General features: G+C 37.6%; 1 protein-coding gene across 1 annotated transcript in view; it reads left to right on the forward strand.

Moving 5' to 3' along the window:
• Nucleotides 1–15,133, forward strand: part of PKHD1L1 (PKHD1 like 1) — a 1,597,738-nt gene that overhangs the window by 873,564 nt on the left and 709,041 nt on the right. The window contains exons 33-34 of the mRNA XM_044066249.1: nucleotides 5,928–6,049; nucleotides 11,996–12,128. Coding sequence (XP_043922184.1) covers nucleotides 5,928–6,049; nucleotides 11,996–12,128 — 255 coding nt within the window. The remainder of the gene's footprint in view (nucleotides 1–5,927; nucleotides 6,050–11,995; nucleotides 12,129–15,133) is intronic.

Here is a 15,133-nt window from a genome sequence, read left to right on the forward strand (position 1 = left end):
ATGGGAAAATATTGCAGGGCACTATCAAAGCCCACGCCACCAGAGCAATGGCCACTTCTGGAGCTTTCTTTAAGGGGCTAGACACTAACACCATCCTTGAAGCAGCTACTTGGTCATCTGTGCACACTTTCACCAAGCATTACAAGCTGGATCATGTCTCTAGAGCCAGAGTGGAATTTGCCAGGGCTATCCTCCATGGATTCCTGGAAACCTCTTCCAGACCACCACCCAATTCTCAGTGAGCTTTGGCAATCACCCACATGTAGAATACCACAACACTGGAATAGAAGAACATAGAAAAGTTGTGTAAAATCTTACCATAACCATAAATGTCCTTCTCTTCCATGTTGCAGTATTCCTTCCCTCCCTCCTTCCCCTCCTGTCAGGTTGCACTTGCTCTTCTGTATGGCACAGGACAGGCTATGCCCTTGTAGGACTGGCTCCGACTGGGGCTTTCTTGTTCTGAGAGCCAGTGCATGCAGACGTCACTTTTATGGCCCATGTTCCTGCTGCTATGTCAGACATCTGACACACCTAGAGGGACTGACTGTCATTGGAATCCTGGCCAGACAAACTGGAAAGGAAGAAGGGTAAACTCACATGTAGAATACTGCAACATAGAAGAGAAGGGCATCTATGGTTATGGTAAGATTTTACACAACTTTTCTATATTTGTACATGGTCACATAGAAAACACTGTAACTGCCATTGGCTCTACTAAAAGAAGAAAGTGTCAGGATCCTAGGAGGAGAAATTCAAGCCTGCACTAGAACTGGAAGTTACTCTACATGATAAGCTTAGCTGCCAGCACTGAAACAGTGAATGTGCCAGAAGTGTGTCAATCTCAGATCAGCAACAACCCCCTTGATATATTGTTGGGTTTACCTGAGGGGTTTATTATGACCTAGGCATCTGTCTGTAGTTGACTGTAAGGCTATGTTGAAATCTACTATCACATCACCTGGTTTGAGTTAACGTGCTTTAGACTGAGGAAACACCATACTCTACTCATTATTTATTTTATTTATTCACTCGCTTATTTTTGTTGACCAGGTTAATCCAGCTAGGTGTGCAGTTTGTTTTGAGATGAGAATCAAGGTGGTATTTATACCACCAAGGGAAATGTGGTCACGACATTGAATGAGATGCTGCTGTTCTTTTTGCTCTTTATCTTAATAATGAGAAAAAAGTAGTAAACATGCAAGGCTACTATGGGATGTCCTGAAAGTGATATTGCTGGGGCTTACACACACAGGTTCATAGGTTCATAGGTGTGTACTATGCTAATGGCCCTGGGGCCTTTACAAGCCTAGCCCACAGGATTACCCTGGCATCGTGCCACCCGACCTTAGTTCCCAGTGCCTCTGTCGAGCAAAGTCACTGGAGTGATCCCTGGGGTGAATTTTCTATTTCTCATCCTCTCATCAAGATTTCTCTTGAAGAGGGCCAATGAGGTGCTCTGCTTGACATGTATGGGAAGGGTATTCCATAGCATGGGCAGCCTCTGGGTTATGAACCTGTCCCTCCAGCATGTTCTGTCGATTGTGATAATGAGGTTGAGGTCTCCGGAGCATGTGGTGCGGAGGGATTGGGATTTCTTTAGATGTAGCATTTCTAACAGAGCTGGGTCAGACATGGCTTTGTAAGTCAAGCAGAGATCACCTCTAAGTAGGCGATATGAGACAGAGAATAGTTGGAGTTTTTTTAGTCTGTCCATATAGGACAAATGTTTAAGGCCTAGGATCCTTTTTGTGAGGTACTTTTGCTGCCTCTCCAGTTGTTGCAGGTGTTTAGTGAGGTACATGCCAAATGGGGCATTGTACTCAATGACTGGCCTAATGAGGGAATAGTAGAGGGAGACAATGACCTCTTTCTTCCTGGATGCAAAACCCTTAGTAATGAGATGTGCCACATAGAAGGACTTTCTGACCACAGTGGCAATGTAGTGGACAAAAGAGAGGTTGCTGTCAACATCGACTATGTTTGGAAAAATAACTTTAAGGTACATAGTTAAAGGCATTCAGAGGTTAATAATTAACTCCAGTTTATATAACAGAAAGATAGAAGATGGATGGGAAATAATCCAGTGGTTATGGGCTGTTTTTGAGGACACTTTTTTAATAAAACATGGAGATGGTATATCATCTAAGTGAATTGAAGGCAAGGGGTCATTTTTCTTTCTTTACTAGAGTTACCAGTCTTTGTTGCTAAACTACTTATGTTTTTACTTCCTTCAGAACATTGATATTGTGTGTGTCTGTTCTGGGCTTCTCTTATCAATCTAACTTTTCAGTTTATTTAAGTTTTCTATATTTACATGACCCAGCTATTTAGTGAAAAATTAGTCTTCTACTAAGGGGGACAGAACCAACACCTGGTCTCCGGCTGTAAATTCATTCACCATTGCAAACCTTAAAGTTGCTGCATAATTCAGTAAAACAGTAAGACCAGTTCCCTAGATATAGTTTTACCTTTAGCTTTGCATACTAACGCAACTTCAGGTACTTGGTCTCTTAGTTCAAAATAACTAAAAGATATAAACTCATTGCTGGATTTTAGCAGTGGCCCAAAAATATCCACAGTAATATGTTCAAATGGCACATCTATGCCAGACATTGGAATTAAAGCGTTTTTAAAACCTAGATGTACGTCTGTTTTCTGTTATTCAGGGCATCAAGTACAAAAGTTTTCAACTTCTTTCATTATTCCCAACCAACAAAATCTTGCCAGGATCTTTGCTCTAGTCTTATCCATTCCAAAGCATCTCCCAAGTGCAGTGATATGTGTCAATTTCATCATCATATTTCTGAAAGGCTTAGCATCAACAGCTAATTTTATCATTTCATTAAATTACAAATCACTGAAAAATTAAAAACACATTTGACTGAAAAGATATTTAATTGTCACAATTCATAGAAAACTGTTGAAGTCTATAAATATTCACTACTGGTGCACTTTGTGCTTGTATGCCAGTAGTGACTCACTGTGTTTGTTTTCACTTTTTTTCCATGCCTGGGAAACCATGGAGTTAGCAGAGTTACTGTATTTAAATAAGGGAAGGCACACCTCCCTGCAACAAAAAGCTAAAATTGCCCTATATAAAGTTTTCTATGAAATGTGATTCTACAAAATAGTTTTTAAAGCAATATTTTTCAGCAGATTTTTTTCAATGATCTGTGATTCAATATAATGAAGAGAAACACACACACACACACACACACACACACACACACACACACACACACACACACACACACACACACACACACACACACACACACACACACACACACACACACACACACACACACACACACACAAGTGTGTGTTTGTGTGCGCCTGTCAATTATATTAACTTCCATGCCTGCATTATTGCTTTAACTAATTTTTTTAAGCCACTGATAGTAAGTATTTTCGTGTCATGAATTCCTTCCCCTTTCTATATGACATATATATGATCAACCTTCTGATTTCTAGTCCATGTAATTGAGGTTAGTTATGTAGGCACTTACCATAGGTTCATAGGTGTTCACTAAGCTAATGTCTACAAGAGCCTTTTAAGCTTAGCCATGCATCCTAAATCTCTGACAAGTTCTGGTACCCTTGATAAGTGTAAGAAGGGGCTTGGAAGGTAAAACATTTACAACCAGGGCCCTGGGAGATGAGCCATTTACAGGCTGCCTGTGTCCATTAGAGTCAGAGGTGTCAAACCCGAGGTGAATTTCCTGTTCCTGTCCAATTGTACAAGTTAAACTTGAACTGAGTTAGGAAGGAACTCTACTTCACATGGACGGGGTGCTTGTTCCAGAGAAGGGGTAGTCTCTGGGATACATATCTGTCTCTCCAGCAGGTCCTATTTATATCACAGGCAAGGTTTAAGTCTTTAGAACAGGAAATTCTGGTGTTGTTTCTTTTGTGGATATGCAGGAGCTCCATCAGAGTGAGGTCTGATAATGCCTTGTATGCTAGGCTTGAATCACCCCTCAACAGCCTGTAGGAGACAGAATACAAGAACATGGCTTTGAGGTGATCCAAACTACAAAGAAAAAAACAAGCTAAAATAAAATAACAACAAAGGCCAGTATTCCAAAAAACACAAATTTAATACAACTCTAACACCTTGGCTTACAAGCCTTCTAGGCGATAGGGCTTTGAGGTGGTCTGCATAGGACACATACCTCTCAACTGGCCCTGATTACCAAGGATGCCCCTGATTTAGACTCCAAAATTTAACTCTGTCCCTCTTAATCCCTCCTAAAACTGGTGACTCTTGGAGGAAAGGTGGTGAATTATACTCAATAAATAATGGCAGTAAGTAAAAGTTCATATATTTCTTTTATTTCACTAAATGTGTAGTAATTAACAGTCTTTTATTTTGCCAATGTCTCAAGTTAATAGTATTAATATTTTGCATATACCCCTGATTGTCCCTGATTTTTTCTGGGTTTGTCCCTGATTCTGTTGAAATATGTCTCTGATTATTTGAGAGCTATGATAGGACATGTTACTTTAAAAGTATTCTTTTAGTGGGGAACCTCTGTGGACATTCCAGTTGTTGGATATGCCAGGTTAGGTACACTGTACTCAGTGATAGGTCTGATGAATGCTGAATACAGTGGAACAATGACTTCCTTGGATCTAGATGCCATGGCTTTGTTTATAAGTTGCACAATATAGAATGATTACCTCACAACTGTAGACATGTGAACAGATCAAATTGTAGCCCACTCTTGCCTCAATAAAGTTGGGGTCTTCTTTTCTTCTTTGTTCAAATTAGACACACTTTTTCTTTGCTAATCTCTCTCTCTCTCTCTCTCTCTCTCTCTCTTTATTTAAGAAATGAAAAAAAGAAAGGGTCTTCTTTTCCCTTTACTGACATATCTGTGCAGAAATTGTCAAAACAAACAAATAAATAATTAAATATAGTGTGGCTTTTCTTTTTTGAATTGCAAACTTACCAGGGACAAGTTTAGAATGTTGAGCTATGTTAGTCCTCTGGTGGTTAGGTATGTGCATTGGATGAAGAAGTACATACATATATTTTTACTAGAGGAAATAAATACAGGACATATTGTGCCTATAAAATGATGGCTTACAGTTTTACAGAACTGTACATTTCTATTAAGATGCAAATATAATATGGTTGATTAAGCCAACTATCTCCTGATGTCACATTTTGATGCCAAGTTATTCACTAAATGGTTATACTGTCAGCTAAACTTTGCAGCAGCTACTGGTACATGAGAAATGCAAATGCTACAATACATGATATGTGGAATCCGTGCTTTAAAATATGTGATACTTTGAGATGACTCAAAATGCCAAGCAAGTACTACCTAAAAATTGGATCTTCCTGTCAGAGGCTATCAGGAAAGACAAATATTTTATTGGCAGTAACCCTAGCAAACACAAAGATATTGGTTTACTGTATACTGTTTGAGAGCTACAGATCTGTCAGTGCTTGAACCAATTATTCTTTCAAGACATATCTAACTAGGATGCATTTAGTGTACCTAATGCCTCCCCAACAAGTAATGACCTATAGGTAACAATCAGGGATCATAATAACCTTCCTTAATGCAACTGTAATGAGGAAAGAGTTTTATGCTGTTTTATCAAGAGTTTTATCAGTTTAGCCAAGTGAATTACCCCTGTAAGCTGTTACCAAGTGTTAGCCTTCAGTCTTGGATTCATTCTGTTGGTCTGTATTTGCCTACTATGTAACATAGCCTCTGACAACAGGCTCTTGTGTTTAGTGGGTTTACTTGGCTAAACAAATAAATAAATAAATGCATCATATAGCACTGTAATATTGCCATTTCCAGTCATAGCATTATGCTCAACATTGAAATCTATATGCAGTATTCTAGAATGCAAGCTTGTCTTGATAATAATGACGTTATTTTTATATATATTTTGTTTTTCAGGTGGAACTCTGTTAACGATAACAGGTTATGGCTTTAGTCAATCCTCTGAAGTGTTGGTTGGAAATAAGAGCTGTGCTATTATCCAAGTAAATATGAATGAAATAGACTGTATAACCCCAGAAGTAAGTTATATTTGAATATATTTGCATTATGGAAATATATCACTGTGAAAATGAATTTGCATCTATAGCTTATTGTGATTTTATCTAGTAGCTATTTATCATCAGCAGCTTTTAGGTGCATGTAAAACTGAAATATTATGTGCATGAACTTCATTAAAGCTTGATATGCTTTGCATTATCTATTGAATCTTCTGCAAGTAAATTTGCTGCATCTTATAATGTTATTGTTCTGAAAGTATTTTATTTTCCTAAGGTCTATTAAATTATACAAAAAGACATCATACACATGCATGCAAATCCTCACCCGCTGTGATTTGTTAAACAAACATTAAACAGTATTCATAGGAATTCATTAAAGGCCCTAGTGCAAACTGTATGGCTTGAGCTAAAAAGGCCTTCCATTTGCAATTCAGAAACATCCTTGCTGCAATGAGGTATGACTTCATTATTGGCTAATTTGTACGTTTCTGAGTAACAGTTACTACTGTAATGTGCAGATCAGTCACAATGGTAAACTGCTGCTCATGTAAACATTGGAATCTGCCTTCCAGTTGCACTCAAACATACACATACACAAACATGCACTTATACACACACACACACACACACACACACACACACACACACACACACACACACACACACACACACACACACACTACAGACCCTCACACGATTCCCCGAAGTAACATTGCCATTACAGCACTGTAGAGTCTGTATCCGCCATCCCCCATGCTAACATTGGTGCTGCTACAGCACTTTAAATAATAATCTCCGGTGTCTGGTGGTTCCCCCAACCCCCGATCATCATTATGATTTTTGTACCATTATGGAACTTCACTTTATCGACATCCATGGTGGTGCAGTGGTAGCGTTGTTGCCTCACAGCAAGAGCTTCTCCTGTTTGATTCTCGGCTGGAGTCCGGGGAGTGCCTTCTGTGTGGAATCTGCATGTCCTCCCTGCGGTTGGGTGGGCATTCGAAAGACACGTGTAAATGGGCGTGCCTTCACTGAAGGTTGAATGTCGAGCCTAGCACTTAGCATGGCTGCTGGGCCAGCTCTTTGAAGTACCACCTGTCTTCATGTTGGATGACCAATGAGCATGTAAGGGTGCTTGCTGAATACTAAAACGGTACCACAACATGTACATGGCCACTGTATCTTTATGAATGTAGTCCATTGTCTCATTTAGCAGTTTAAGAGGAGGAGTACAATGCCTGTTTTGTGTCTTAGTACTTTTCTTTTTTTATTGTTTGCAATCGTCATACTTATCTTTTTTCAAAATGATGCCACAGTTTTATCTGTCAAATAATATATTGAACTGTTTCACTGTTTTGATTTGTGTAAGCAAAAGACAAAGTTTTTCAGACATTTGCCTTTTGATGAAAAATAATTTGATTATATGTGTCTTCAGCTTCATTTATATAAATCTTAGACTGGGTCTTGTGACTGTGCTACTGAAAGATTTTGCACCAGCACCACAAATTTTCATTGCATCTACTTCAGAGACATCATGTTTCCCTTCTCCTTTGTTCTGTGAAACATATTTATCACATTCCAGCCTGCAGCTCTTTATAATGTTAATTCTGGTAACCTTTACTAACCTGACCAGCAGTCCAAAGTAACTGTATTCCTGGAGGGCAATCCTAGTCCAGGAAAGCTTACATTTCTGTAAAGGAATCACTCTTAATTTTATACAAATCTATAATTTAAAAGATTTGAAAACATGATATACATCTAATTTAGTAACTGTGAGCAGTTTTAAAACAAAAAAGGTAAACTATTTTCAATTTCAGTAAGCATTCATAATATTGTGAAATGCTGGTACTAGGGTACCTTTCCTTTTATTATAGTTTATCTATGAATTAATTTCCAGTATACAGAAAAGAGCAGTTGTGTAAGTAAACTTACCATAACAGTAGAAGTTCTAATAGATCACTGTTGCAGTAGCCTTAGCTATTTTGATTCTATCCTGACAAGGTTCATAGGTTAATAGGAGATTACTAGGCTAATGACTTAAGGACCCTTACAAGCCTAAGAGAATAGAACCCAATTTTACCCCAATATATGGCCCCTAGGGGCAAGAGGATGGCACGAATTTGTGCCTGTCCATTGAGTGTCTTACAGATTGCTCCTGTCCGTAGCTGTTGGTCCCAAAGTGGACATAAGGCATTGGATAGAATGCCATAGAATAAAACAGGGGAACAGAAAGGCTCCAAAAATGCTCTATGATTAAGCCAAAAAAGAATCCTGAGGGATGGTAGCAGAGTCTTTGATAGTCGGTAGACCTTCTAACAAAATTAATAATTTTGAGGTAAAGAATCCAGTGACAGCCACAGCCCCCATCACAATGTCCTTTTCTTAGTACACTAATTCTGCATAAATGTGAAGAAAATAAGCAGAAAAACAAATTGTTTTCAGTTTTTGCCACATAATAGGTTCATAGGAGGTTACTAGGTTAGCAGACCTAGAGCCCCTACAAGCCTAGCCATATTCATCCAGAGTTGCCCCAATTGTCGGTGTTTAGGTGAGTGATGTTTGCAGAGGTAAGGGTCTGTCTTAGTTAATACCAATATCCTCTGTCCAGAAGGGACATTGGCACCACCCTAGGAGTGAATTTGCAGTCCACTATCCATTGCTCTAAGTTACTCCCCTACAAGACACGACAGTCTATAAATAAGTAATTTTTTTAGCATAACATTGTTTTACAGAAAAAAAAAAGTTTTTCCTTTAGAAAAGTGAAATTGTGGAAGGTTTTCTCCCCCCATGATACTTATCTGCCCAACCTTGAAGAATCACTAGCCGACCACCAGTTCTATAATATCCACAGAGGGACCACACTTTAGCATCTAAAAATTTGTGAAGGTTTTGGCACACACCTAAACTGATCCTTTGTGGTTCTGCTGAGCACCCATCAGTTAGGAAGCATGAAAGATGCCCTGAAGCTTTGAAAGTGGGCCAGTGGTCATGTGTTTAGCAGATTATAACCCAAACAGCTTAGACAACTGTAATACTGATTTAATGTTGAACATCAGTGGACCATGCATACAACACACAGACACCATGGTAACCCAGTAGTACAAAACAGAAATATAAAGACAAAGTGCTGCTTATTTCTGTGCAAAAAGAACTTCATAACAACGTCCATCTCTACACAGTGTCACTGTACTCTGTCTATATACTTCCATTTTAATTCTCCTCCTCTTCTTCTTATCCAATCTCAAAAAGACATTTAATACTGCCTTGAGGTTCACATTTCCACATTTCCCAAGTAATAAACACACACATATGCTTGTGTGTGTGTGCAAGTGCCCATACATACATATATGTCTATATCTATCTAAGTGTAAATCGGTCACACAGACAAACCAGTTAGTAAAAACTTCAAGAAAAACCTAGCCAAGCTAGAGTTTTCACTGTGTGATACTGTATGCCTCCTGTAAAAGAGTTCCATGGAATATATACAAATAACCCCTTAAGGAGATCGAGTTTTTCAGCTGTATGGCTTCTGAATCAGGGGGGAGTAAAATCCATACCTGCTTATCTCAGAAGGTAGTAACTGAAATCCAATCATCTATGTACAGTAAAACTTTGACATAGTTTGCTCAGAGCTGCACACAATAACTACCATGTTTTTTTCCAAATACCCCTGAAATAAAGAAAAGGTCAAATGAAAGTAATGACAGGCCCCTATCTGAATGATTAAGAATCTTTGTCTTGTTATTTTACCTCCAAATTGCAATTCTAAAGGTCCATAGGGCAAACCCAGTCCTTTTGACTGAATATCACAATAATAGACTGAAGAGAGACCATGAAAAGCTTTGGCCTTGTGATGTGAAGATTTAGGCCTCTCAGATCTAGAATCAGACTTACAGTCATTGACTTCTTTGAGATAATTAAAATATGGAAGTAAAAGCAATGGAACTGCTTGCCTCTGGAGACATGCTAGGTACCTGCCTTCTCCATGAAATGCCAAGCACCTGGGTGTGTTAATCCCTATTGGATGGATGAAGTATCTCAGAGAATACAGTATGGTAGCATGGGAACAACTATATAAAGTGCATCACTTTCAAATACATTCCCTAACCCTTCTATCCTCAGTAATAAAAAACTACTAGGATGCATAAAAAGATACTCCTTGATGACAATCTCTCCAAAACTAGGAAGTTGACCAAAGGGGAATTTGAATTTCTTCTGGGCCTACTAAAAATCTTGCTCTCCCAAGCCCTGCAGATATCCTTCTCAATGATCCTACTGTGTGAAAGGAGATTACTTTCCCACAACATACTGATAGTGATTGGAATAAAGTAAAAAAGAAAAAAAAGACAGTAGGAACCTAGAAAGTGAATTTCAGTAATGTATTCAGATATTTTAATTGGATTTCTTAATGGCATCAGCAGTACACAGACTTGATGCTTCTAACTCTTTTCCCATCAAGAAGCAATACATTTTACAAAGAATTATAACACCACTACATAGAAAATGTATAGTGCAGCAGTTTGATAATATATTAATTAATTTCATATCATTTAATGAGTTTAAACTGAAACATTATATTTCTGTTGCTTCTTTTTCATTTAACAAATATGTTACATACTCTTTTTTTTTTATTCCCCCAATCTGTTCACTATCACAGATCACAGGAGGACTGTCTTCCAAGCAGATACTGGGAGTTGTTTTAGTGTTATACAGCTAACATCCCCACCATGTATGCCTGATCAGTGGGTGTTATTGACGGCACTTCACCCACTCCTTTGAATAACATAACCACTGAGAAGGCTTTGCTAGTTACATTTAAATAGCTCTGTGTATTCTGCAGTCTGCAGGGAAGATTCTGTACTGAGGGTGACACCAAGCATATTTGTCCCACCCTTCCTCCTTATTGCTGACAGAGACACGCAGGCATTGCCTCATCACTATGTTTCCTTCCCTTAGCAGCCAACTGCAGTGCTTGGGGAGCTAGTAAAAACCCACTAAATTTGGGTCATAATCAGAACTTTATGCTTCTATGCCACAGAGCTGGATAACTCTATGATTTTACTAAATTTAATTTCTAAATCAAATAAACCTCATGTTTCCCTACTTGTTAAGTGTAACTACACACATTTTTTTACACTTCATTCTAAAATTATAGAATCTAAAAACTGCACAATGACATAATTGAACTTGAATAACATTTTAATGATCTAATCCATTCTACTGATAAACTCTCTGGTATTTAAATCTGCATAAACTTTATGATGGGGCAAATAATGGTGGAGATGACAAATGCGATTGCACAGGAATTATCAGCTCCCTCATCTTCACACCCAAATTATTTGCAAGGTTAACAGAGTCAGACCCAACTTCACATATGTTACAGTTCCATCCTTTTTAAAGCCAAATGGCAAGGACGAACTTGGTGCAATCAATACATAAGAAATAAATCTCCTATGTGCTACCATTTTTTAATTTCTATTTAATGGCAACAGTAGCTGCAGCTGTAAGATCTCTTTCTAAACATAATAGTACTTAAAAGTTATTTTCTGTACTTTTCCGGCCAGATGCGATAGTATACAGGCAGGAGGAGTACTGAGAAGCAGAGTGTGAGGTGAGAAGGAAACAGTGTAACACTGCCTGTGGACTAAGCAACTTACATGATGATCACAGGCAGCAACAGGTATAGAAGAGGGAAAAAATGCAAGGAATATGTGATGATTTATTACATACTAAAGTTAATGTCTTCAGAGCTGCACTCGGTATAAACATTTGTAAGTTTTTTAACCTGTGTTAAAGTGTGGAAAGAACTGACTGAACCATCTTCTGTAATGCGTTTTATATATATATATATATATATATATATATATATATATATATATAATAGATTATTTTCAAATAGCTCAAAATTTACTTCCCTGTAACACATTTAGTGTCCACAGTAACCTTAGCTCTATTTTATAATTGCAGGCCTCCTCTGGATTCACTGACGTTGTTGTACTCACCAATGGACTAAATGCTACTGCTCCATCACATTTCAGTTACGATGACGCACTGACTCCTACAATAACTATGATAGCTCCAAATGCAAGCACTGTGATAGGTGAGTGAAAGGTTACTCTGCTGTCTGACAGCAGCAGATCACTAGCTGGCCGAACGGAAGTTGTAATAGTCAAGTTACCATTTAGTGTCTGGGCTGAGGTTTTACAGCTGTGACATATTTCCTTCCAGTGCCTCACCTGTTCTACGGTGCTTTTGTTGTACTGCAAGAGTCCTGTCTGTTAATTGTACAATGAAACAAGAAAACATGTCAGTGATAGCAGCATCATGTACAATGAAACAAGAAAACGTGTCAGTGATAGCAGCATCATGTACAATGAAACAAGAAAACGTGTCAGTGATAGCAGCATCATGTACAATGAAACAAGAAAACGTGTCAGTGATAGCAGCATCATGTACAATGAAACAAAAAAAGTGTCAGTGATAGCAGTATCATGTAGAATGAAACAAGAAAACTTGTCAGTGATAGCAGTATCATGTACAATGAAACAAGAAAATGTGTCAGTGATAGCAGCATCATGACATTTGGTGAAGGACATCTTTATGAAAGCCAAGAGAGAGAGAGAATTTGGTGCATATATGTGTGTGTGGGGGGGTCAGCTCTATTTTTCACATCTGTATTGCCTGTGGACTTCTTGTATTTTAAACCAGTTGAAAAGCACTGTCTCAATGTCTACAGTTATTGCTGAGCCATGCCCACAATGATATTTGTTTAATTTATAAGTTATGCCAGAATACTGCAGTTTGAATAAGTTAAATTTGCACCAGTATTTGAGAAGGCAGAGGTAAACATGAAAGGACAGGTTTCAGATAGTAAAGCTCTTACAAATGGGGTGGCCCAAGATTTGATGTGTGCCTGCTTTAGTTCAAATACATCTGTGCCAACCTAACAGCACTATAAGGAATGCAGCTATCTAAATTTGCCAGTCATTGAAAAATTGGACATTTAGATAATAAAAAGCTTTCAAAAGACTGAGTATTGCTTTTTTGTGTAAATGAAATGTTTTCACTGTCATTGAGTGTGCACTAATTCCATTTGTTAAATCATTCATAACTAACAAAGCAGAAAACCCTGGCAAAACACAGAAAAAAGTACAGAGATATTTGCAGTTCTTACACTGTCAGGCTATAACAGGACATATACAAAGCAATGCCTGCAGCTAGTCGAGGTTGCCTTGTTAGCTTGAATGCATTATTGAAGACCTGTGTGCCATTGAAGATTTATGAGTCAGTTTGCTGAAGCACTACTATTTGTTTGTAAATTTGCATATCTCCAATGAAGCCTTAATAAAGGAAGGTTTAGAAATATGCACATGGCTCTTGGATGAGAAAGTATTTAAGAACTAAATCAACACTGAATGGAGAAAGGAGATTTTACCAGTAGCAATGACTGCAAACAGGGGTATAGAACACAGGCAAGGGGGGAGCTGGAATTTACTGGAGGAAATTAGCAAAAGAACTGCGGTAATGGGAGTAAACAACTAGGGGTGAAAGTTAAGAGTGGAATGAGGCTAAGCAGAAGTTTGGAGTGCAGGTTAGAGTCTGCCTTTCCTATCAGGAACTGATAACAGAATACAGGCAAAGGGAAAAGGATGGGGGCAGGGTAAATAAAAGACCAGCTCTGGTAGAATTTTTAGTTGAGTTCAAACAAAAGTTGCTGTTAAAAAAAGGGGTAATTAGTAGGGCATATTAAACTTCACATGATAACTATAGGAATCAATCAGAGATTTGAAAAGATTATGAAAAGGGAAAGGAAAAGAAATTTGAAAGGAACATTGAGAGGACATCTGTTTGGCTTCCAAATATGCAACACATTTCAATCTTTTCAATGGGAATTAGGCAGTTCAGTGAAGCTGAAAATGTATCTCTGAATTGAGGTAATTTAATAGTTTAGAAAAAGGATAATCTATTTTCCTTCTATATTCCCTCTTCAGGTTCATGTATCATTTCATAAAATCTCTAGATCCCTTCTTTAATCCTGTAACCATTCTTGCCTACTTCATTAATCAAAGCTGTCAGATTTGAGACACACTTGCCCTCCTCATTTCTGTTAGATGGTGTGCTAAAAGTTTTAAGGATATACTGCCCTTTTCCCAGTAATATAATTTACATCTCTCCCATATAAAAAATAATAACTGTGCTGCAGTGTCCTACATTCCTTTCAGATTGTTAAATTTTTGCTATTACTGGCATTTTTTTAAATATTGTTCCATCTTAACAATATCTTTTCACTATTTGTCTAATTTTCTTCTCATATTTCAAATTCCGTCTTTTCTGTAGTGATTTAACCTTTTTCCTTGATATGTATTTTAAAGCTGACCCATGTCTTGAAAACTGACTTTCTTTCCTTATTCCCATTATTCCAAAATTCTACTGTTGGCTTCCCTAGGCGATCCCTCCATTTTGTGTCAAACATCCATATTTGCCATCACATGACTATTGTCTGATAGGTATATTGTTCCATGAGCTACTCTTAACACTGTGTTAAGCATATGTGAACCAAGTACAATGTAGTCTCATCTACTTGCCATCATATAAGCATGATTATATATCTATATCTATATATATATATATATATATATATATATATACACACACACACACACACACACACACACACACACACACACACACACACATATATATATATATCAGTGTGTGTATGTAATATATATGTATGTTCACCTTTGTATATGTATATATGGATCTACTTTACAAGCTTGGTTTCAAAACTTCGAACTGCAAATGGTTCAGACCATAAGATCGAAGTTTTGAAACTTTGAAATTGTAATAAAAAAAATAAAAAGCCTGCCTGCACCCCCACACCCCCTGCTAAATAAATATACCAACACTGAGATTACACTACAGTGAGGAAAATTATCAATATTTCCATTCCAAGTTTCAAAACGTTGCTCTTCTATAAAAAAAAATAGTTCATAGTAAAATAAAAATCTGTGGTATCATTTAAAAATGTATAAAAATATTTAAATCAATAGGAGTTTCAGTCCATATAAAAATACTTCATTAAAATTACACCAAAAATTTAAC

This window comes from Protopterus annectens, chromosome 3.part1, assembly GCF_019279795.1.
Source record: "Protopterus annectens isolate FY-2018-M chromosome 3.part1, PAN1.0, whole genome shotgun sequence".
NCBI classification, from domain to species: Eukaryota; Metazoa; Chordata; order Ceratodontiformes; family Protopteridae; genus Protopterus; species Protopterus annectens.